This window comes from Motacilla alba, chromosome 3 (genome assembly GCF_015832195.1).
Source record: "Motacilla alba alba isolate MOTALB_02 chromosome 3, Motacilla_alba_V1.0_pri, whole genome shotgun sequence".
Lineage (NCBI taxonomy): Eukaryota > Metazoa > Chordata > Aves > Passeriformes > Motacillidae > Motacilla > Motacilla alba.
Window position 1 is genome coordinate 53,083,031 of NC_052018.1, and position 24,839 is coordinate 53,107,869.

At 41.3% G+C, this 24,839-nt stretch overlaps 1 protein-coding gene across 1 annotated transcript in view; it reads left to right on the top strand.

The window, feature by feature from the left end:
• The first annotated feature begins 61 nt into the window (after positions 1–61).
• Positions 62–24,839, top strand: part of RSPO3 (R-spondin 3) — a 58,232-nt gene continuing 33,454 nt past the window's right edge. Inside the window, exon 1 of the mRNA XM_038133578.1 lies at positions 62–341. Within this exon, the coding sequence (XP_037989506.1) occupies positions 245–341 (97 nt within the window). The 5' untranslated portion in view covers positions 62–244. The remainder of the gene's footprint in view (positions 342–24,839) is intronic.

Genomic DNA, 24,839 nt, shown 5'->3' on the forward strand with positions numbered 1-24,839 from the left:
AAGGGGAAGGGAAAGGAAAAAAAAAAAAAAAAAAAAAAAAAAGGAAGAAAAAAAAAAAGGCAAAAAAAAAAAAAAAAAAAGGCAAAAGACATCAAGCCGGCCAAACCCAGCTTTGGATCTCAGTGCAGGTATTTCTGCTGCTGTGTTCATCCCTTGCCGCCTACCATCCCGGTTTGTTATTTCTTTTTTTTAAGGAAAGAAAAAAAAGGAAGAAAAGGAGAAGTCGAACTCTCAAAGGGTTACTATGCAATTGCGACTGATTTCTTGGTTTTTTATCACTTTGAACTTTATGGAATACATTGGCAGCCAGCACGCCTCCAGGGTACGGCGACAGGGAAGAAGTAAGTGCGAAGAGATTTATACTTTGATAACTTCTGGTTCCTCTCGTTGTGCTGTTCACCTGTCCGGGGGGTTTCGTGCCCCCGGTGCCCAGGCGAGTGCGCTGGGAACTAAATCCCGCGTCAGCGGCGCGGCCGAGCGGATTTGCAGGCAGTTTCATTCAACTGGAGGGATGAAAGCGATTTTTGACCTCTCTCTGCTCTTCTTTCTCACCTCACCGGGATGAGCAGCGCGGGCTCCGGGAAGACCCGCGTCTGGTGCTTTACATTTTAATGTCTGGTGAAAGGGAACGTCCTGTCTTAGGTCTTCCCTCTTTCTGAAAGGGCGATGACACGACAGGTAACTTTTTGCCGGTATGCCCTAAGCGCCTTTCTCCATCCCGGTCCAGAAGCCCCCTTCCCAAGAACGGGCACTACAGATTGTCGCTATAGGTTAAGCCTGGCGCCCGGCAGTGCGGAGGGGGGCTGGGGGTGTCGCGGCTCTGTCCGGCCCGCTGGCTTTCAGCCTCCCCTGGCCACTAGTCACCCATTGCCACCGTCCTGGTACGGTGGCCCCTAAATTTTTTAATTTTTAAATTTTAAACTTTAATCCCATAGGATGAGGTGAGTCCATCCCTTCTGATTTAAGCGGCCCCAGTCCATCTCCTCCCGGGTCCGGGGCAGAGGCAGGCGGGGGCCGGGGGGGAGAGGTGCAGTACCCAGGGTGCTGGCAGAAGCTCCCTGCCCCCGTGAGGGCTAGAAAGGAGAGCCCCCCGTCATCGGGGAAGAAAGAACGGGGAGGCAGCAGCGAGTCGCCCCCTTGGGAAGTCGCTGTCCAGGTCGCGGGGCGCTGCCACGGTCAGGCATTCTCTGGCTCCGGCGTGGGGGTGCGGCGTGGGCTCGAATTCGGGGTGACACCTCCGGCAGTGCCGCCGGCCGGAGCTCTGCCGTGACCCTGCCGCGAGGAGCCGCGGATGAGGCGGGATGCGGCAGAGGCCGCCGGGACGTGCCCCCGACCCGGCCTCTCCACCCCGCCCGGATCGGACCCGCCGCTGTTTCAGGAGAGGAGGCATTTTCTGCGCACCTACCGCGGAGGGGCTGCTCATGCCGGTCCGCTCTCCCTGACAGCTGCAGACACCGAGGAAATGTCATAAAACACAGCCCCCTGCATTTCATCAGCAAGAAGTAACTGAGTTACTTCCTCAGGGAGGGGAGGTACTGTTATTTTAATTTTCTCCTGCTCAGCCTTCGCTCCCTTGCCCTGCTTGGCACGGCTGGCCCTTGAAAGCCTCCTTTGTACGGTTTGCCTCCTGCAAACAAGTTTTGCTTCACCTAAAGTGCCCCTAAAGCGGAGCTGAGGACGAGAGAGACCGGGGCTCCAGCCCTCCGATCCCCACGGCCTCACAGCGAGGGAGCACTAAGGGCTAAGTAAAACATGTCAGGGCATCCGGTTTATTATCCTTGGCAAGGGAGGGCTCCGCAGCCTCCCTCACCTCCCACCCACTCCTTTAACCCCTGGCAACCGCGGGCCCGCAAGCTGCGGCTGCCCCCCACCCCCGGCCGCAGGGGTGCCCCCGGCGGGCGCGGCGGAGCCTCAGCCCTGGGTTGGGGGCACGGCAGGGCTCGGGGGGCAGGACGGCCCAGCGGGGCGAGGGTCGCGGAGCGGGGTCCCCTCCTCCTCTCGGCCTCGCTGCGGCACCTGGTGCGCGGCGCGCCGGGCCAGCGCCGGGCCGGCGGCGACCTCTGCTGTCCCGTGCCGCGGCGGGCAGCCCGGCTGCAGGTGCTCGGCTCCCGCCGCACGGCTCGGCTCGACACGGCCCCGGAGCCGCCCCGCTTTCGGCGGGAGAAGGCAGGTCTGCCTCCTGCCCCCCGCCGCCCGCAGGGCAGCGCCGCTGCCGAGCGGTGGGGCAGACGCGCTGGGCTCTGCCAGGAGAGCGCCGTCCCGCCTCGTTCGTCCTCAGGCAACCTGCACAGCGGGGCAACTTTCGGGAAATAGGGGCGGGAGTGCTGGCCGCGAATGTTTAGCTGGTTGGTACGCCGTGGAGCACTTGCTCAAAGTTTTATGGTTAAAATGCAGGAGTTAAGATAAATTCAGGGCAATGCAAGTGGCTGGTAAACCACAGCTAGAGGGTCAGAATGGGAATCTGGCTCGTTATTTTGGCAGCGAAGGCAAAAAGCTTTTCAGAACACCTCACCTGGACGTGCTATACATCGTGTACTGGCCAAGGTCTTCAAATCCAGCTGGTTGCAAAACATGATTTGGTATAAATAGTGGTTACTTAGCTTGAAGCAAAGAATTAGAGAGTGAGTGTTCATGAAAGATTATAAAAGTGGTTATGATCACTTGAACTAATTACTTTGGCTTTAAAAACCTATGAATCGCTGTTAGTGAATAGTGCAACTTTATTGTAATTATAGTGTGCAGATAAAGATGACACCTGTCAAATTAATCTACTGTGTGGAGACTTTCCCTGGATTTCTGTTTCTTTTGCTCAGACAGTCTGCTTTAATCGCAAATCATAAGCACATTTATAGGGAAATGTTTTTAAATTTCTCTTTAACCTACTTATTTTTAAACATAGTACAAATAACTTCCCATCAAGCAGTCACTGAGCCCATGTTACTTTGTTTTGGTTATTATCAGAGTCCTCCATTCCATGTATTATATTGTAGACATACATATTTTAAAGTAAAGAAATTATAAAATCTGAACAGGGTAATTCAGAATACGCCATGCCAGAGTCTCAGCTGGTATAAATTGAAGTTCATTTGTTAAATTACCCCGTCAGAAGGATCTGGTCCCGAATCATTACTTATTTTGTACCTTTTGCGAAAGTAATCCTTTCTATGAGAAATGTCTAGTTTGCTATCCTTTTGGTCTCCTTTTGGTTCCTATTGAATTTTCTAGTTGGGGAGTCCTGAATTTCTGTCCCATGATCAGTAGTAAAGATATAGTTGTCTTGGAGAGATAAAACTCCTCTGAAGTCAACAACAAAGTGCAGACAGAGAATTTGGTCCAGAATTAGACATAGAACACAATCAAGAAATGTTTAAAAGCAAACATACCACTAGCAGAGAAATTTGTGGTTTTATTCTGATAAGAGTAATCAAGATTAACAAAGTTGCTAGTTTGAGTCTTACAAGACAGAGTAATATGCAGCTGAGTATAGACTAGCGTACCAATAAAAAAGAATGTCTGTGTATTTGCCAGTGATTGCAGTTTGCTTAGAAAAAAAAAAGGATCAAGTCAATAGCTCCAAAATATTTTGGCTCTGCAGACTACTACCAACCCCCAAGACTTAGTACTGACACTTATGTACATCTCTCACTGACCTTCTAGTAGATAGAAATGAAGTGTTATTTGCTGCGGGTCTGTGAGTGACCGGCAGACCATTTGCCATGACCCTGTGGACTAGCAGTGAGCCATGGACTAAATCTGGAAATCCAGAATAAGCAAAGTGATAGAAAATTCTGTATTTCTACTACACTCCTACATCTGTGAGTAAAATAATCTGTATGACTTTATGGAAATGCAATTTGGATGTAGAGCTCCCATGATTAATGGTAGCCCATCACATTGCCTCCTGCCTTTCACTACAACAGCATGTCCAGGATACCCAGTGCTCCTTCCTTCCTTCCTTCCTTCCTTCCTTCCTTCCTTCCTGCCTTCCTGCCTTCCTACCCTCCTGCCTGCCTTCCATTGCTCCCCTGTCCATTCCTCTGCGGATGTGGGACTGCAGGTCTTCCAGCATCTGCTTCTGGTCACACTTGCTAGTGGAGGGCTCCAGTCTGCAAACACTCTGCATCTCTGGCTTGATTTGCATACAACTGCTTACAAACTTAAAATTAGGGAGGTGTTTAACAGCCCATTTGTATAGATAGCTATATAAATTAAAACAAACCGGGAAAATATTGACAAAACGCCAACTGGTAAAATTATTTCTTCAGTCTTTTTATATCTTGAGCAGGGTGTAATTCACAGGGAGGTAGAATGTCAGCAAGAAAAAAGGAATTACATAATTAGTTAAAATAACACTTCATTGTAGAAGCAATTCTTTTAATAGTTCACCACCTATATATATATTATTGATATCTACATGTATGCTCAAGGTTTGCATGTCACAGATGGCAGTACTACAGAGTTGGTATGAAATATAGATGTTACTAATTTTTAAAAATAGAAATAATTTTGTATCTTGGTGCAACAGTTTTAAGCAGAAGTTAGCCAGGCAAGCAGCCATCAAGCAGCCCCCCTTGGGCAGGATTGAATTACTGTTAGTTCTCTTTCAGAGTGTTTGTATGCTGCTGATAATTTTTTCTGTGATCACTTCATATTAGCACTGTGAGGGTAAATACTTTGATGGCGATGATGTTCCATCGTGTTGTTGTAAACTGTGAACATATCTCACTGTAGAGATATCTTAAAAAATTAAGTATCAGAAAATCGCTACCAATCGCTGAAAGGTTTAGAAGCACCTTTAGGATAGGGATGGACTGCTTGTGTTATTTTTTAAAAAATAACTCGGTATGTATGTAAAATCTGTGCCTGATCATATCAGCGTATGTGGAACGATAAGTGTTGTTATCCCCAGAGACTAAAGGACATTACTGACCAGTTCCTATTTCATACCTGATAACTGAAAGGGTGACAATTTCAATTTTTTTTCCTATGACCTGCTGAAGACATTTCTTATACTATATAAAATTCATGTTAGACTTTAAATACATGTTACCACAATTTGTAAAAGACATTGATGTAGGATGCTGTACCTGAAAATACATGAAAAGTCCTATTTCTCTCTGCAGACATAATAAAATATTGCTATTATTAGTAAGAAGGCTTTAGAGCTTGAAACTGCCTCCTTTACTTTCAGTGGAGAAAGTCCTATGGACTATGCTGGAGCTGGAGTGAGCTTTTTTCTGCAGGAACTCAGGATACATTTTGGAAGAAATCCCATACTAAAATACTTGCAAAATTGCATGATTCAAATATGAAAAGCCCCTAAAGAGGATAAAACAATGCCTCTTACCTTTCAAAACTATGATACTTAAGCTGCTTGGGAGGCAGTCTCTTTCTTAAATCATATGAAAAGTACCACTATTTTACTACTTCCACCTATTGAGCCAACTGAAGCCAAACAAGTTAACTGAGACCAATTTCTTCTTTTGAGCTTTGCCCTTAACGTACCAAGCCTTTGCCAATCCCCATTCTGCTGTTTCTTCTTGCTATAAATTTTTCACCGGAGACTATGGAAGTTACATAAATCTGATAAAATCTGAGCTAGAACTCAAAAATCAGACTTACTCATTTTCTCTTGCTTAACATGCTCATTTTGCTCTCTGGTTTGCAAAGCAAGTGTGCTGGCTGGACCATTGCACTTTATCGCTAACATTAACAAGCTGTCTGTCATTTCATACTCAATCATTTATAGACAGTGACTACTAGCAACACTCCTCCATTAAAGCTATGGATGTTCTTAAGAACAATTTTCCCTCTCCAGTGAATTGTCCCTTTTGCTCAAAATTAAATTAGAAGTTGCGAAAGTTTGGTGGAGAAGATAGAAAAGCTAATAAAAAAATATTTTTGTCTCGCTTCTAGTTTAGGAGTCTGAACGACTCAAAATCACTTAGCCAATTTTTTTACCAAAATAATTCTGAACAAAGCAATCTTATCAGATGACAAAAGGCAGCTGAAACCATGTACGTTTTTATACAAAACTCTGTCTGTCTGCTATTACCACAAACAATGCTTCAGAAAAAAGTACTCAGAGAACATTTATTCACTCAAAACGTGCTATGTCTCTCAAAAAAAAAAAAAAAAAAAAAGAAAAAGACGAGAGCTCCAACTCTTTTATAAATAGTTGAATAACTGAGTTTTTGGTGACAGCAGAATCATTAAAATTAGACATTTTGTCATAATAAAATCCAACAGATTTTATTAATGAGTACTTTAATCTTACTTTTGTTGCTAGTACAGAGCAGTGCGATGAGCAATGCTACTTAAGGAACGATTGTACTACGGTTGTCCGACAGCTGAGTAATAAACATTTCTGTGTGTTTCAGTTTCTAGATTATGAGCTATCGACCTTGCATTTTAAAATGTTAGTGTTACTCACTCTTGTAAACAAACATAACAGCCACTGAAGTAAAGGAGCCACAAAACACATCTTGCTGCAGTGCTCCTAGGCACGAACTCACCTATGGGGACCAGAGCTGAACCGGGAGAGTCTTTGGCTGTGGCAGTGCCACTGAGCTCCTGCCAGCTTGCAGCAGCACCCCAGCCTTGCACTGATATTTTGGCTCCACACAATAGAATAATTGGGAGGAAGAGCATAAAGGAATGCTTATTGTAGTACTTTTAAAAAAAGTAAAACTCCAAACCACAGGTTTACACCAAGTTCTCGTAGTGCTGCTATAAACTTTATCCTTCAAGCTTCTTAATGTGCGCCAGTATAACATCCTGATAGGTTTCGTGTTTAAAATTGCAAGGTCCTACATGGGATTTCAGGCATTTAATATATTCTACAGGGTAAAGAAGATTTTGGGGCACTGTAAAATGAAACAGGAGGTCATTGATAGATGTTGGGATAGTAACGATGTGTAATTCCTGTGGCTTCCTGTAAAGGGCGAGGGCAAACACAGAAAGGCTCACATCCAAGAACTGGACATAAGATGCCTAAGGTGCATCTGGGACAGGATTTAAATATGAGTCCCTCACCTTCAATAATGCCTAATTTCCACCTCACCCTTGACACATGGACATTTCTCAGATGCTCTGTAATTTCTAACATGATGTTTCATCCTGCTGGTACAGAGCATCTGTCTGAGCTCAGGTCCTTTCATGCAGAGACTGTGAGATTTTCTCTTAAAGAAACCCTGTGTTAAAAAAGTGCAATGACTAAATAGTGACAAATAATAAATACATCAATGCAAAGTTCCTCCACACGGAGCACACAGTATTGCAGATGGTTGCTTACTGACATTGGAATAAAGTCACATGCATTCCTGCTCCATACCCAGCCCTTAAGCCCTTGTCTTTCCTGTGCAAACTAAAATTGGTGTGAGCGGCGACCTGAGATAACATGCAAATCCAGGTGGAAAAACATCACTTTATTAGAGCATATCGATACAGACAGGCTAGAGTCATGCTATATGGAAGAATTAATTTAGCTTAGGTTTTCCGTTCCTGGCCAAATGTTTTAGCAGCTAAGCTTTTGGATGTGTTAAGGGGCAGCAAGGCTGCTGCTCTCTTCTTGGTGCCTTTCAGAAGAAAAGAGTGAATTCTCCCTCCTTTTGTTAAAGAATATACTGGTTTGCAGTGTGGTGTAGTAGTGCCAGGGCACCTGAATTCCCTGGACAACCAGGGTTTGATACAGTTTCTGACCTCATCATTTCAGACCAGGTTAAGGCTCCTTTGTTCAGCATGCTGGATTTTTTCCCTTTTGTAGGCACCCAACTCTTCTCACCTACTAAAAGGCAACTGAAATACCTTGCTCAGAGCTGCCAGCCCTACTTTAATGGAGGTGTCAATGGAGTACATCATGACACAAAGCAAGGGTGTTTGGAACAGCATAAATCCTCTACCAAGCACCTGCTTATCCACCCCACTTCTCCCCAAGTAGCTCCCTGGGTACACAGCTTCACTGGTGATAGCGTTTTCATGAGAGAAATCACAGTGGAGGTAGGCCTTGAGATATTTTAACTCAGCTTCCCTACAGGGTGATGCTCTGTTTCAAGGAAAAGGAAGACAAGTTCCTCACGTAAACCAGAATTGTAGGAGCAACCAGCTGGTGGAACAAGATTTCCATTGCATTCCTTGAAAAACTTTTACGAACGTCCACATGAACCAGGGCTACTAAAACCCGACACTTTAATATGTTTACAAAGTTTATGGATGTTATCAGCACATGCAATACTCCCATTAGGATTTATTACAGGTTTCTTTAGCAACAACATTTTTTATCATAACAGCTCAACTGGTCAGAGAGAGGAAAACAGCCAGTTTCTCCAAAATGAGCCTCCTACACACACTTGCCCAGCATTATTGAGTCGCTTATTCATGAAGATTACACAAACCAGTGTCGGCAAGGGTTTCATAACCTTGTTTCCTTTTCCTAGAATGTTCATTATTAATTTCACTTTTTCTATGCCACTGAATAATGAGTTGCTGGTGTTATATTACTTGATGTTACTGCCGAGGGAAGAGCTAGCCCTCCCAAATAGAAAAGTGGGAGCAAAGGCTATTTATTCAACATGGGAGTCAGAAGATGTTAAGTGCAAGTATTTCGCAAACACATGGGGATGGATGAAGATTCCAGAAAGTTTTAGTATAACACAGAACTAAAAATAATCAGCTGAAATGAGACCTTCTTGTGCTGGGCATACTGGCCGCAGATGTTTAATAGCAAGATCCTGAAGGCCTGGAAGGCAAATAAATGACATGATTTTGTGTTTTGCTAAAGAAAAAAAGAAACCCCACAATAGTTTCTGTTTTGGAGTCCAAAATGAAGTCACACATTTGTTTCTTGTGTTTATGTTTTATGAAGAGTTGGGCAATTGACAAGTTTAAGGGCTGAGGGCGTATTAAAAGGGAAAGTAGAATTCTCTATGAGAGTGTAGAATCTATTACTTGTGCTATGTCCTAGACAAGTATTTTTTAAGATCAAGGCCCCGACTTTAGGAATGAAATTATTTAAATGTGCTTTTTAAGCTACCAATTGAGGAGAAGTTTCAGACATGTAAAAATCTGTCAGTAGGATTCAACTTCAAGTGAACATCAGAAAAAGGGCATCCTCATTGCTGCTTAGGTCATACATTATTTCTGAAGAATAGACCAAAGTCATTTTGAGGAACAGATAAACATAAAAAATGAGTTCCCCTCGACAGATTGTGGACAAAAATATTGCATTTTATCTCCACCGGCATAATTTATTTCTGCTACAAATCTACAAAATCAATATGATTTGAAAATGCTTATTGAAGTGCTTATTGAAGCATGGAAGAGTCCATGACTGGGTTCTTTCATCTGAGTAATTAACTAAGATACTAATCCTGCTTTAAAACCCCAGCTTCCTTCAAACATAGAACAAGTAAGCTGCCACATTACTAGCCCTGACTTCAATATATTTAATAAGCAGTGACATATATTATGGTTGTGTGGTCTCAATCACTCTATGAATGAAAAAATTATGGAGGAAATTTCAAACAGACTTCCATTTATGAGGTATCTCCATATTGTACCTGGATAATCTGCTAAACACAAGTCTTCCCAAGCTTTATGGAGGTTAGAAGCACTGAGTGGGGAGTGATCAGAGTGGGAGCATCTTACTACTCTGCCAGGATCTGGCTGGACACAAAGCTGTTAACTGTACCAGTTCAAGATGAGGACAGGCTGCTATTCACCTCTTTCTGAAATCACATCATTTCCAGCTACCCAGTGAGCAGAGAAGTTAATTTCTCCCTCCGGATAAATCACAGCTGAGTCTGGATAAAATAGATTAAACAAAAGAGTAGCTTTCTCTTGCATTTCCACACTTTCTTGATTATGTGAGAGAGGAGGAGCCTAACCATAGCTACCACTAAAAGACCACCAAGCATTATGAAAATCAATCCATTATCCTTTTTGAAGCCTTGCATAACTTCTTGAAAAGGAAGTTATTCATCTATGATCCTTGCTAGTTGAATCTGCTAGTCTGGTTCCATGACTGGCTGTGGTTACTTCTGGGAACAGGAAAAAGGGCCTGTGTTTTTCATCTGGAAGTATGCAGAGACCTTGGACACATCTTGTTCAAAAGAAATCAGTCACAGAAATTGCAGTACTGCATATAAGAGATTTTATTCAGAAGTAGAATCTTACATCTCATCTTTCTTAATTCCTATAGAAACATCTCTGGCTTATATAGTTAATTCCCTGGAACACCCTGACCTCACAACTGTTGTCCTAGAATTGGACAAACTCATCCTTATGCACTGTCATGTCTCCCTTCTACCCTACACATTAATATCTATATCTGTATATATGCATTCCTCTACATAACCAAAAGTTCACATCAGCACAAGCAAGAATTAAAGTATTTTCACCTTGAGATTGTCTTAAAATATAGGTGAAATTCATGCTGATATCCTCAGGTAGAAGTTTATGACTCCACATGAAGTCCTTTGGGTTGTCTGAAAACTCCATCTCTTCTCCCACTGTTCTTATCATCTGTTTGGTCATGGAAAACAAAATTATTAATTTTTTTGTAGGTTAAACCAAATGCTAAATTAAAGAACACCAAAAACTTGCCTGGGAAGCTTTGTAGGGGACCCTCTTTTCTTTCTGATCACCTCATCATGTTTAAAACTGTACCAGAAAGTTATATGGACCCTTCCCTTTTTGGTTTAAGCAACCTTTCTTGCTTTTCAAATGACCTGCATCACTAGGCTGGGAATTTTACTCAGCCACTTGGGAGGAAGATGATGCTCCAGAGATGATGCTCTGGGCAGGGAAAATTGGTGGTTCCAGTGAAAAGGGTCTTTCCTTGCCACTGTCACAATGCAGCAGCACTGCTGCTGATGTCCCTGGGGCTGACCATGCATATGGGTACACTTCTAACTGCATCTGTGCACATGCAAGGAAAGACAATATTCCCCTCTTTTATCAGCAAACAGAAATGTCACAATCATAAGGCACATGCCATACTAACACGAGGTTTTCAATTAGAGCTTCTGATTTGTTTTTAATGGGAGATGGTTTAGGCAGAATAAACATGTCACAAAGGTTAAGGGACTGATTCTGCTTCTAGTTACAACTCATGTCAGGAAGCAAGTATCTCATAGAGCCCTGCCAGCATAAAATTTACATGTGCACTGAATCCAGCCTAAATGTTTATACAGGATACTAAAAAAACATGGTAAGTGGGAAGTTTTTGTTGCCAATCACCTAGAAAAGGAGCAGAAATGCAGTCTGTAATTCACTTTGTGAGTTGCTGGTACAGAACATGAGAGTATTCCACTGTCTTTTGTCAGAGAACCGATGCAATTTGCCAATTAAAAGTGTAGGAGAAATATTTTATGGCTTTCTCCATGCTGTATTATTCACCCTATCAGCACTGTATATTCCTGAGCATTTTCCTTCTTTGCCTTCCCTCTCTTCCTACAGATATTGAACCTGAGCACTATCTCTCAAAGTAGTGCCTGAAGTAATTCACAGAATGAGAACATTCACCAGAACAGACTAACTAAATAAGTGAGCACAGGAATGGGCACAAAATGTTGCATTTTCTGAAGTGGCAAGTGGTAGAGGAAGTAATAAGTCTAGATCAGCTCCATTAGCCTGCCAGATTTAATACATGTATGATCCATGTCTTTCTCATAGTTAGCACATTAACCCAGCCCAAGCCTACTGGAAATGAGAACTAGCAGGTGAATGCATTGAACCAGAACAGACACCAGAATTCACATGCAATCCTAGATCCAACATACAGGGTGTACAATAATGTGCCTTTTGTCAAATCAATTTTTAAAATATTTATTTTCTCATAGTCTTAAAAATTTCTATTTTTCCTTAGTGTCACCCCAAAGAAACATATTTTTAGTGTTCTCTCATCCTCACTCCCTCGTTTGTCTCGACAAGAAAGTTTCTTCCTCAACATAGTTTTCCCCTTTTGATTACAAATTTTTGCAACTTGCTTTGCTGAGACCAGGGTTTTGGGAAGAAATGGTGGAAAGAGGAAGGATGCCCTTGAGCTGTGGTGTGATGACTTGATGATAGCAGTGGGTTTCTTGGTGAGAGATTAGAAGCAATGAACAACTTCTTTGATTTACAGAGACAGATTGTAAAAACAAGCCATGAATCTCTGCATATAGAGAAAGATGTGAATCCTTGGAGCCTATGTCAGATACAAGGAAGGATGGGAAGGTTTGCATAGAGTAACAGAGAATGTAGCCCTGAGGACTATCAAATGCAAGAATAGGGAGTGTGAAGTTTGTAAAGTGGTGAACTATTCTGAATGCATCAGCTGACATCAAACATGTCCCTGGCTGTTTGACCAAGCACAGATACCAAACTATCCATCCAGTTTGTCTACTGCTTTCCCCTTCGGGGACTTCGGAAAAAAATGCACTGTTTGCAAAAATATTGAGGGGGGAGGAAAGCCCCCACAATGTTGTGCTTTTCCCCGCCACTCTATCAGGGATGGTTAAGATGTGTGGCAGAGCAGTTGGCCTCAACTCAGTACAGCTTACAAATAGGAGTTTGTTCAGAAGTAGAATCCTCCTCCTCAGCTGCATTGTTGCAGACAGGATGGGGAGCAGAGTTCCTCAGCTGAACTGCAATGTGCAGCTCTGCTCACTACACTCTTTAAGCAATTCCCAGCTCTTGTAATGCCTGATGGTCCCAACTTTCCCTATGCCAAGCCCTTTCTCCAACACATTAAATTCCTCAAAGCTCTGCACATCTCTATTCTCTCTAGTGACAGGAGTTAAATAATGTCCACAAATGGAAATATCTACTCCTCCTCTTGGCTTGCTGTGGAGTCATAATCCCCCTCCCCCAAAATATTCAGTCTAAGAGGATTTAGAGAGTTAGTCTGAAAGTTTCTGAATTAGAAATCCTCTGGTTCACAGCAGAGTGCTAGCACTGCTGTCTCGACAGGCAGGCCAGTGCTTCTCACTTCTCTTTAAGATGGACTCCCTCCGATGACGCAGGGCCAGAGGAGGTACCACACCCTGTCCAGCCGTCAGCCTCGTGCTCAGACAGCTCTCTCAGCTGCCAGTTCTTCTTTAAGGTTTTACAATGAAAAAGTTTCAAACAAACATCAGATGAAAGCAATTTTGAGCCTAAACCAAGCACAGCCAGGTTTGCATCAGTGATTTATTGGTGCAAGTCATCAGCTCCTATTACCTTTTTCTTGAGCCATGCAATTCTCTGGCTTCCAGACATTTCTAGGGCCTGATTCTTTTCCTATTGAAGTTAATGGGAGGTTTTGCCACTGATTTCAATAGGAGGCCTCTAACTTTCCAACCTGCATATAGAGTCTTGAAGTACTTCCAGGTTTCCATCATAGTCTGCGGTTCCCCTCTTTAAGTCAATTGGACATTAACAGATTGCCTGGGTCCACACCTTTGGATGGAGAAAAGCTCCAGATCTGATTCAGCGCTCACTCACACACCAGCTTCATACCCCAGTGGAGTTCCTCCTGATTTATACTGGCAGGAGAGTGAGGTCCAATGTTACTTATGCCTGGGTCATTGCCAGCAGAACACGGAGAGAATTCAAGTCACTTGTTATCCGCTTCCCCACACCTCTCAATCACAGGGTAAATGTACGTACATATATATGTGGATATATTAGAATCATCTGGACTCTTTTAAGTTATTTGCCATTGAAACTAACTTCAAATTCAAGTTTTAAAGTTGAAATAACAAAGAAGGAAAAGAGTCAGAAGGGAGCCAGCTGCAAGGGTACTCACCATTTTCATCAGTCTACAGGACACTCCTAATAACATATTTTACTACTTTGTAGTGAACTTTCTTTGCTTCTGCCATAAATATATTCCCTATGCTGTAAATGAATAGCTTGCAAGCTCAGTAAAGTTAATATAGAAGAATAAATCTTAACTACCTAATGTCAGGTCAGAAATATAAATCTTATCTAATATGCCAGGTCAGAAGGAAAGAATACTTTTTGCTGAAAATAGCAAATACTTTCCAGTGCAGAGTCGGAACTTATTTTTCTCTTTAAAAAAATGTGCTGCCCCTAATAAGATGGGTTGAACAGTCTCTTTTTAGAATCTCCAAAAGAAAAATAAACACACAGAGCAGAGTTAATTTATAAAATGCTCCAAAGTTTATCTTGGCAGAACAGTTGTAGGCAGTGAGAGTTCTCTCCCTCTCATACATGCATTCATACACACACACATACACACACACACACACACACACACACACACACACACATCTCAAAATTACATTTACAATAGCAAATTCTACAGAAAACTTATATATCTTATATATATTCACAGATTCTTATTCATGGAAGGCTCTAATTTTCAAGTTAATGGAAATTTTTCCAAAGAAAGATAACAATCCTTGGTGCCTTTCTGTGTAAGTACAGACCTGCTGTGTCACAGTGGGAGATAGTGAGACACACAAGTGCCTCGTGTCTCAGGCCCGCCTCCCATGTACCAGTACTTCTGCCAGCTGTCAAACAGTGATGCAGCCACCATCCCCTCCTCGTGCCTGCCCAAGACCCCACTTGTTAGACACAGCTGGACAGCCTGGTGGGTGATCTGCTAGCCAGCAGCTGCTGGCACATAAGTCCTTCCCAGTAGCCACAGGCTCCTACTGCTGCCATCCTCTTGTTACTCCTCCACACCTGCTTCACACCATGCACCCTGTTCTCACCAGAGCCAAGGTAACTTCAGAGGACATGAGGCCCACCAAGGGCTTTTTTTCAGCCTCAGAATAGTAACTTTATTTGTTTTAAAGTCCACATCAACCTGTGTCAGGGAGCCACAACAACAGGGAAATATTGCGGGTTCCAGATCTACCAGCCAAGAGATCGTCCAAGAGAACAGCAGGTGTTATGCTGACAACCCCAAACAATTTGGAGTTCCTCCACCTCTTGTAGCAGCCACTGGCCTTTCACACAGTTTATTTACTTCAGTGTCTGCAAAGCAAACAGTCAAACAGTAATTTTCCCCAAGATAAACAAGAATAGAGGCAGTTTTACATGACTGAACCACAACTTGATGCTGGGGTTTGCATAATCCTCTGGACCATTTTGCTCAGTGCCACCAAGCTACTCAATGCAGAACCTGTTTCACTAAAGCCCCACAGAAGAATGCAACAAGTAGGTTCTCTTCTCTTCTCTTCTCTTCTCTTCTCTTCTCTTCTCTTCTCTTCTCTTCTCTTCTCTTCTCTTCTCTTCTCTTCTCTTCTCTTCTCTTCTCTTCTCTTCTCTTCTCTTTCCTTTTTGGCTGCTGGGAAGTTGCCAGTAATGTCCAGCATTTGGTCTGACAACTGTTCTACTGTAAATATTTAGAAGAATCCATTAGAGATTAAACAAAGTGTAAGTAACTGCTCCTAAGTGATAGCTCTTATTAATGTTTGCAGCTACAGACTCTTTACAAATGCATATGAAAGTCCTGCCTCTAGGCTGCTTGTAAGAAAGGGCAAGATAGAAAGCAGCAACCAGAACACAGTGTAATTTGAGTGTCAGTGTGTTATCATTACAAATATCAGCACAGAGACAGCATTCTGTAGAGTGTGTACCATGCTTGCAAAAGTTCCAGACAGCAATGGGACAAAGCAATGGGACAACTTGCAAAAGTTCCAGACAGCAAAGTTCCTGACCAATGTAGCTCAAATGATCCGTATAAAGCCACAAGAGCACTCAGAGTCTCTGTTAAGACATTTTTGCTATTCTCTGGTCTGCTCCAAAAATAGAACATTCCCCCTGCCCCCCCCCCCCCAAAAAAAAAAAAACAAAACAAAACCCACCAAAAAACCCCAAAAACCCCGCCAAAAAAAAAAAAACCCCAAAAAAAACCCCAAAATCATAAAAACCCCAAAGCACCAAGTCCCCTTCCACCTCAAAGTGTATCAAGGATTGTCATGTGTTACAGGGGAAAAGACAAGCATTGGTCTGGTGGATTTTTTTAAACTCCTATTGTATTCCAAAATTATCCTGTTTATAGAGTATCTTAGATGTTCCTTGTGCAGTAGGATATTGGTGGCAGAGAAAGAATGAACACTAACACTGTTCTGGATCTTATTATGAAATACTTAAGAAGTTATTCTAGCAGAAGTCTCTTTCCAGTGGACATAATTTTGAGAATAAAAAATACTGCTTTTGCAAACAACTGAGATGAATGAAGATGTATAAACACATCTACATGTTAGCCAATTTGTTTGCTTAAAAAATAAATGGTGTTCTAGGAACACAGTGAAGAGCAGGTATATGTCTATGCATGGGCACATCATAGCAGACTTTTTTATCATAACAGAGGATACAGATTTTTAAAATTTTAATTACTCTGTTTTTTTGTCAGTGATCAGTGAGTAGAGTGTGCTAGTTCCAATACAGAAGGGGTAAAAATTGGATACAATATTTGACTCCAGTGTCCACCTTGAACAGGTGGAATCCTGCAAGACAAAGGCCTGGAGCTTATCCAGACTGCTTATGATGCTTTCCCAGGGTGGAAATGTCTGGTACTCACAAATAATGCATGTAAGGCAGACCTCTTAGCATCACGTCTAGTTTTTGAAGCTACCAGTCTCCTTCCCATTTCTTATCCCCTTACCTTAAATAAAATGTCTGGATAATGTGTCTGGGTTATCCTAGACATCAATCTGTGCTCATTATTTCAACTTCATAGTCATATCCAACCTTTCAAAATTAGTCACAATTTTCTATTAGTGACTTTAGATCTTAGCTGGACAAATCAATAAAAGCAGCCAGGACAACTGGGAGGGTTGGGCATGAGCTACTGAGCAGAAACATGCTGACATGGTGGGTACTCCTGTCTCTGATCATGGTGACTTACAGAGTTGGTGGCTTCCATGTCACAGCAGGGAAGAAGGTAGCACGTAAGGCCATTTATCTTCTTCTGTCCCTCCGTGTGTGCACATTATAGGAATTTCAGAAGGCCAAGCAGAAGAGATACTCATGCTCTAGAAAAGCCGAAGAGGGGCAGACTCAGTGGTCTCTTCAAGAAACAGGAACATTAGTAAGCTAGTGGATTAGACAAGCAGCAAAGCACAACAAGAGAAAATCATGTGAAATCAAAAGGATGCTTTCTTGATAGTCCCCCATTCTCCATCCTGCACAAATATATGATGGTAACATCAACAAGTCTCCTACCATCTGTTTGCTTATACTGATGCCTCATTCAGCAGCTATGCTACATAGAAACCTTACATAAAATTCCAATTTTCTTAGTAAGGCAAAAATGTGGCGTTTGTTATAAGGAAATTAAAGTTTATTTAATTTCTGAAATTTCCTGTGAAACAACCAGTTCTCAAATCACAAAGAAAATATTGGATCATCACCTTATATTAGAAATACGGCACTTTTATTTGCTTTTATCAACTATTATTATTTCTCTTAAAAAATGTTAGAATTAGATTGATAAGCATAACACAACTCACTGTAAGAAAACTGTGATATTTCTGATACCATCATAATGCAAAATGCTAACAAAAGGCTATCTTGCCAGCGTGTGCCCCTAGAGAGGGGTACAGTGGCAAGGGATGTCAGAAGGTGCTCAGCATAAACTCTTGGATCCACTCAATGATTCCTTTCCCAGGCACAATAATTTATGGCTGAGCTACAGAATGCTTTTTAAAAGATATCTCACCTCTGATTTGAAGCATACATTTGGCTGAGATTATACTGCCTCCCTGAGACTGCTGCACTGATTTTATCTAGCAAGGCTTTCTGAATTTTACCTTAATTAACGCAGTCTCACTGATGCCTCTTTCCAACCATTGATTGGATATATCCTTACTTCCAGTATCATTATAGCATAGATATTTTAGGGGCAGTGCTTTGTTACAGACTGCCTTTTTGGGTTTTTTTACTGCTCAGACAAAGAACTGCTGTGGTGAAGAGTGTTCAGACAAGGCTGGTTTTGGAGAAAACAGTCCCCTAAGCTAGTTGCAGATTTTACTGCGCTTTTTCATCTTTAAGAGCAGGCTTGACTGAGGCCTCAGCATGTCTGAACTCAGCCCTGTTCTATGCCAGTGAAAGCCTTTTGGTGATAAATATTAATGTACTTGTTCTTTGCTTACAAAATTGTTACGGGAGAATTGGGACAGGGTCTAGCACAGTGCTGTCCCTATGTTGCGACCAAGAAGCTGTGTTCTTGCTGGAAGTGAAGGCATGAGGACATTCCAATTTCCCTCATCGCCATGCCCTGCCTGACACCAGCAGCTCTCAAGCATTATGAAGCAACATGACCCTTCAAAGCTTAGAGATCTTCATAGGTGGAAAAGTAGCAGTGAGGTGATGCACTGTCCCTTCTGAATCTCTGATACTGAACTATTGCTTTGGCATGGGCTTTGGGACGGCTGTGCCTTCTCCTTGCAACACAAAGCAGAGTGAGACCAATAGCAACCAATCTGGATTTGCTGGCAAGTCACAGCTTCAACCTGAGGGGTTCCCCAAATGTCTCAGTTCAGAGTGGTTGTAGCAGCCAACAGACAGGCATTGCATTTCCCATTCTTCTCCAAACATGTGTTGTTAAAGGTAATATGGCCCCTAAAGCATTTACTTACATCATGGAGTTGCATCTCATTTGATTGCTGTAAAGTGCTTTGAGGACCACAGGGTGAAAAGTCCTACAGAACTGCACGTATATTTGGAGTCTTACTGATGCTGTTGCTATGTCATTCTATCATTTTCTCAAGGCTTTTAAGGACTGTTGAAATCATGATAGTTTGCATTAATTATACTTATTCTCCTTTTCCCATGTATATGATAAACTTCGTAAATGTTTTCCCTGATCACTTGGCCTCCTTTTTATTTAGTTTGCCTTTGAACACCTCTTTCTAATTTTCTGTGAGAACACCTTTGTGGTACTGGCTTTTTTCCATATGGAGTGTTACATATGATGTTGGTATGGAAAGTATTATAAGCCAAACAGCAGATTTAAGCTGAAAAAGATACTTTAGAGATTAATGAACAGGCTTTGAGTCTCTCCTTTTATAAGACACTGGTTTGAGTCTTACTGAAATCAAAGCAATCTGTTTGCCTTCCTGTGAGGATATAGCTTAGTAGCCCCCTATAAAACTACTTAGTAATCTAAAAGTCAAACACTTTTATATTAAAAAAGCACTGAAATTATTATCTTTGTTGTATCTCTTGCTGACACACAAAGGACCAGGGCTGCTGACTCCAAGCACTGTAGGAATCTTACTCCAAATATAATGGCAATGATTTAAAATGCATGAACATTAATTTAAAAAAGTTAATAAAGTAGGGCTAGAAGCCTTACATAAGTCTTTTGAATTCACACAGCGATGCTTTTCTCTGCAGTATTAGGGAAGAGAATTTTTTTCCAATCTTCTAAAAATAAGAAAAAAGAAAAATGGTTTTGCTCTCTGAGACACCATGAAAACATGGTTATTATGTTGAAAATATTTGATTTTTTTTTTTGCCAATACAAAATTACCCAAAACTATTGAGTAAGAAGCTAAAGAACAGAAATGTCTGACTTTGCATTAGTTAATGACTGAGAAGTTCAAGGCGTTATTTTCAAATTAGTATGTTAGGAGTTAGGCTTTTGCCTGCTTCAGGCAGATAAGTGTCTGCTCCAAGCACAAGAGCCTCCATTCAAGAATGAGTCCTTAATTTTAATCAGGTATTCAAGTCTAATTGAAGTCAAGGGGTCTGTAACATATGCGTGTAGGTAACCATATGCTGATGTGCTTTTTGGAATGGGGAGGAATTTAATCATGGGCTTACATGGTAATTGAATGGGTTTTTTTCCCAATTTGGTCTGGGTAGGCTGAAAGTAGCATAAAAGGGATCAAGAAACATTAAAGCTTGTTAACTTAGCGCTCAGTGTAGAGGAGAAAAAGAGCCTTTTATTTCCCTGAAAATTCTGACCTTTTTTGTTATTTTTCTTCTCCCTGTTGCTCTTTGCTCACCAACCACAGCTCTCGTTTGCTGTGGACAATTCCCAAAGGGAACATTCCTCGCTGGAGTAACTTACCCAGCTCTTTTCCTTAATTTACAGTGAGCACAGCACCCCTTGCAGAATCCATAGCAGACCCTTTGGCTGCAAGCCAGTGCTAATAGCATGTTTTCCAATAATCTAATCTCTTCAGTCACAGAGCAGAAATCAGAAAGTTAAAAGGATTGGCTTCTCAACTTGTCTCAGTCCGCCTTTGAAATCTGTGCATGGAAATGTTGTGTGAATAACTACAATAAATTGTTACCACACTTGCGCCCATGACTCAATAGCTGTGCCCGTAACAATCTGATGTATATGAGAGAACCCTCTATAAAGCAAGGTTTAATGTGGTGCCAGAAACAGACTCTTGCATGAAGGCTTGCTTGTGCAAAGAAGCCAGAAATTTCAGCCAAAGCTGAGGACATATTGTAAATATCCATGAATTAAACACCTCGCAATCCTAAGAGATAAATATTGTTTCTCCTTTGCAGATGAAGAAAATTGAAGCCCAAAGATGATAAAGCCAAAATTTCTAAGTTTGGCTCTAGAAGTGAAATAGAAATTCTTTGATTGGACTCCTGAATAAATAGCTTCGATTTCAGACCTCTGACCACCTGCGTCTTCTGCAGCCATTCTGAAAATGAGGGTTTATACACAGGAATGAAGCAGGAGATTAGTTGTCTCACTGGAGGCCCTAGATTTGAAAATGTAGATTCTCATACTTTGCAATGGTAGAAAGGGACCTTAACCAGCCAACATTATCAACCTTCAAACCCAGAACCCCTAACTTTCTTTAAAGGCATATAACTCAGTGGTATTGTTAGTGAAAGCAAAGTAACTAGATGCCGAAAGTTAACCTATACCTTTCACCTTTTCCCACATGGGTTCTTTTTCATGTGTGCTGGACTGTGTATATTTTTGCTTTGGAGGTGTGGAACTGACATCATCATAGTATTTTTTTCTGATTTCCAACATCATGCAGAGCTCTGGTGGTCTACTGATTACAAGCTGATAACTGGGTCCATCATTCTACCTCAGACCTGGATCCCTTCATGGATGATTTTGATCACTGTCACCAGGAGCATATGCTTTTTGGGTACTTGGGGTAGCAGTTTGCTCACCTCTGTGAGACAAACAGCTTGACTTTCTTCGTGCAAGTCCAGGAGGTCAAGAAGCCAGTCAAGGAGGATATTTTCATTCTAGGTCACAGTTCAGTCTTTCCTTTCACTTATTCCATTTTGGCATCTGCTTGTGACATTTTTCAGCACAATTTTTCTGCAGCAGCCCAGCATTTTGAGTGGTGGTGTTGTGGTCATCTCACATCCGAGCCCTGTCTCATGGCAGCCCAACGTGGTGGCAAGCCACTAGCCACCAGCTGAGCTGCCAAATATTCATCATATTGGATACTTTGAAAATAACTGCTGTGATTCCATGTTTTTCTAATATCTAGGGGATGTTGGGTTTTCACTGAAGCCTAACTAATTGTTGGTATAACTTATATTAGGCAGTTCTATTTGCAATAATGGTCTCTATTTCCATCATTCTGCATCAGCTTAATGAAGTTACAGCATGACAGAACAGAACAGTACAGTCCTTTCTTCCTCATTACTGGAGCTATTAGAAAAATATTCTTCAACAGAGCACATTGCAAAGTGCTAAGGATATTTTACAAGCTGCTTAAGGCATCTGGCACCTGAAAAAGTAGCTCTCTTAGGCCACAAAATAGTAAATGGATCATTTTCTTCTGTAAGAGCTTGGTTAGGAAGATGTGTCTTACAAATTTGTACTTGAATGGTCAGAGCAAGGTTAAACATGCACCCTCAGGATTCTGCTCTGAACCAGCCTAAATGATGTGACTCCTACCATTGTTACCAATGAAATACTTCAATACAAGTATGTTTTTACAACCACTTCTTCAATTGTGCATAAAAAGTGTCAGATGTCACTTCTGATGTGCATCAGTGATATTACACAATATATCAGACAAATAAAAAAGTCATACATAGTCACTTAAAATTTATAGTTCAGAGTTTGCCCATTAATCATTCCAAATGTGAGGGGTTTTTTTCCATTTAGGCTACAGACAAACTTTAAAGACAAATTAGACTTTTTTCATATTTTTGCTATTTTACAAAAACATTAAAATGGCTTCAAAACCATTGACTTTTCAGCTCTTACTATAAAATGTTTAATAAGACTTATAACACTAACCCAAAGTTTCCTTGATATTTAATTATTGATTTTATATTGTTATTGGTCTATGAGGTTTTGTTTTTCTTTACCTAATATTGTCAATAGGTGGCCTCAGTTTATTTTTTTACCATAGAATTTCTTTTTGCTTTTAAATTTTAATTCTGTATCTTATAATTCTGTATCACTTTTAAAATGTTGCTATTTCTATTTTAAATTAAAGCCACTCAGACAATTATTAATGGAATAAAATTCCATTAGAATATGACACCCTTAAAAAATAGAAATATTTTGTCAAATATTTTGACAAAGTTTGACGTGTCAGTGTTATACTGCTAATTGGATTTGGTTACAAACATGCTATTACAAATGTTACATCAATTAAAAAAAAAAAACAAAAAACCAACCAAAAACCAAAACCAAAAACCAAAGAGAAATTTTAATAATTTTAATTCATTTTCTCTTCCAATCAACTGACCTGATTATTGTGCAAGTCCTCAGGGAACTGGTGGCGTACCACCACAAAGAAAATGAACTCTTTCTCTGCTTTAGCACAAAACGGACAATAGCCTTGATTTTGTCACCAGCACCCCAATAATTCAGCTCAAACACTTTGTAGCCCAGCTGTAGCTGAACAGCAAACTGCCTGCTGTGTGTCACTGCAGTGATGTCAGATGCATTACAGTTCTGGGGAAGTGAGTGATGCTCGGGGTGAGCGCTGACTTTCTTTCATGTGGGTCAGTGTGTGCAGCAGCGAAGCTGCTTGGGAGGGAAAGGCTCAGACTTCAAAGGGAGGGCAGCACGCAGAAGGGGTGATAAAGCAAGCCCTAACTACGTGCCATTCATAGTTACTTCACTAGGAAATCCAGGCACACAGAGCTGTTGAACTGAGTCAGTTTCTCAGGATTTGAAAGCCTACTTAAATCTCACCCATCCTATTACTTAATCCCAATCTAAACCATCCAATCACACTGCCCTCTAAAAATCAGATAACTATGCTCCAAACCATGGACTATGCTAATGCTGATTAACAAATTATCCTCGCCCAGTTTTATTCACAGGAATTTTACCATTGACTTTAGGGGCTCAGGACTTTTGTCAATGAGTCCAAGCTGACTGGTGATGATGACTCTTGTCTATTTTCCACCAGAGTTTATTCTGATTTCACAACATACTGTTCATGTTTTGCAGTCAGAAACTTTTGACTGCTTTCTCTTTTAGGCTAGCATGAGTACCAGTGACATAAGGGAAAGGTGAAAACAGTTGGATCATCATTTGCTGAGTGTCACTACACAGCACTATTTTAACCATTAATTTCATCTTGGAATTCTGGACAGTATTTTGTGTCACTAGCAGATGGGTGGTCCAGTCAGCCTGGAAAAGCTAGACTTCTTCCTTCATGAAAATGTGAGATCAGAGTTTTTCCTTGTTACAAGTTGTAGAACACAATTTTTAGAGATTTTCCAGCACTGTGATACTCCTTAATACCTATACTATGACTTGAAATCTTGATGTGAGCCTTGAATTTAAAGGGACATGTTCCATTTCAATGTTTGCAGGCATCAGTCCAGAACAGTTCCACTGCAAGCAATGTATTTGGGGCTTCCAGTTAGCTTCAGTATGGTATGAATTTAATCATTACACAGAAAGAAATCATTTCATTCAGTACAAACTTTTGATCAGTTCCACTTAGGAAAATACATTAAATCAAGAGGATATTAAGTAATTGACCAAAGGCACATGTGAGCATCGCCAAGGCAGTGGGCTGGCTTGCTGTCTGGCTTATTAATTTTTTAATGCTGTAAACATGGTAGTAGAAAATCATAGTTTCGACATGGGATTACAGGCTTTTGCTGTCTAAACCCTTCTCCCTGGTCCCCAGCATGGAAAGTAAAATCTGTTACATCCTGCTGTTCTTTCTGTGGTTTCTGAAACAAAACTTTGAGAGAAAAACTCTGGTCTCAAAAGACCCTGTGGGAAATGAGAAACTTGCAAATGCTACTGTAGTTGTGTAATGTTGACAGTAGAAGCTGAGTGATCCTTATACAGATTGGAAATACACGAGCATCTGTGAAATATGCAACAATCAAAGTCTCCAGTATGTTAAGAGAGCAAAACAGGAAAAGCAAATGGGGTGTGGAGGGTACAGGCTCTGCTGCCACCAGAATAGCCTAAGCATTCACAACCTCTGTTAGAAACACAAAAATGGGAGATGGAGAGTTACCACCAAGCAGAAAGACCACACATTTCAAAGAATGAGCCTGTAGACTATGCAGTTTTACTTCTTTACTTAGTAGAAACATGCATCTCTTGTAGGGGAGAGATTGGAGTGCCAAGGGAATCACAGTGATTTGACAACTTTGTTTTTAGAGCTCTGTGTCCATATGTACCATGTAAAATCAGCTGGGGATCTTCTTGACAGCAACTTGCAGGACTGTATTATTAAAATACTGTCTATATGTGCATCAAATACAATCTCTTTCAAAAGTAATACCACCTTTTTTATCTGAGCACAGATACTTTATTTGAAAGTAGCTGAATCTGACAACTGTCATAACACAGCTGGTTATAGAATTATTAGGTTACTACAATTACTGGGTTACTACTTTTAATAGATCACATACTTACCCTTCTATAACAGCTTTTTTTTTTTTTTTTAATCTAGACAATA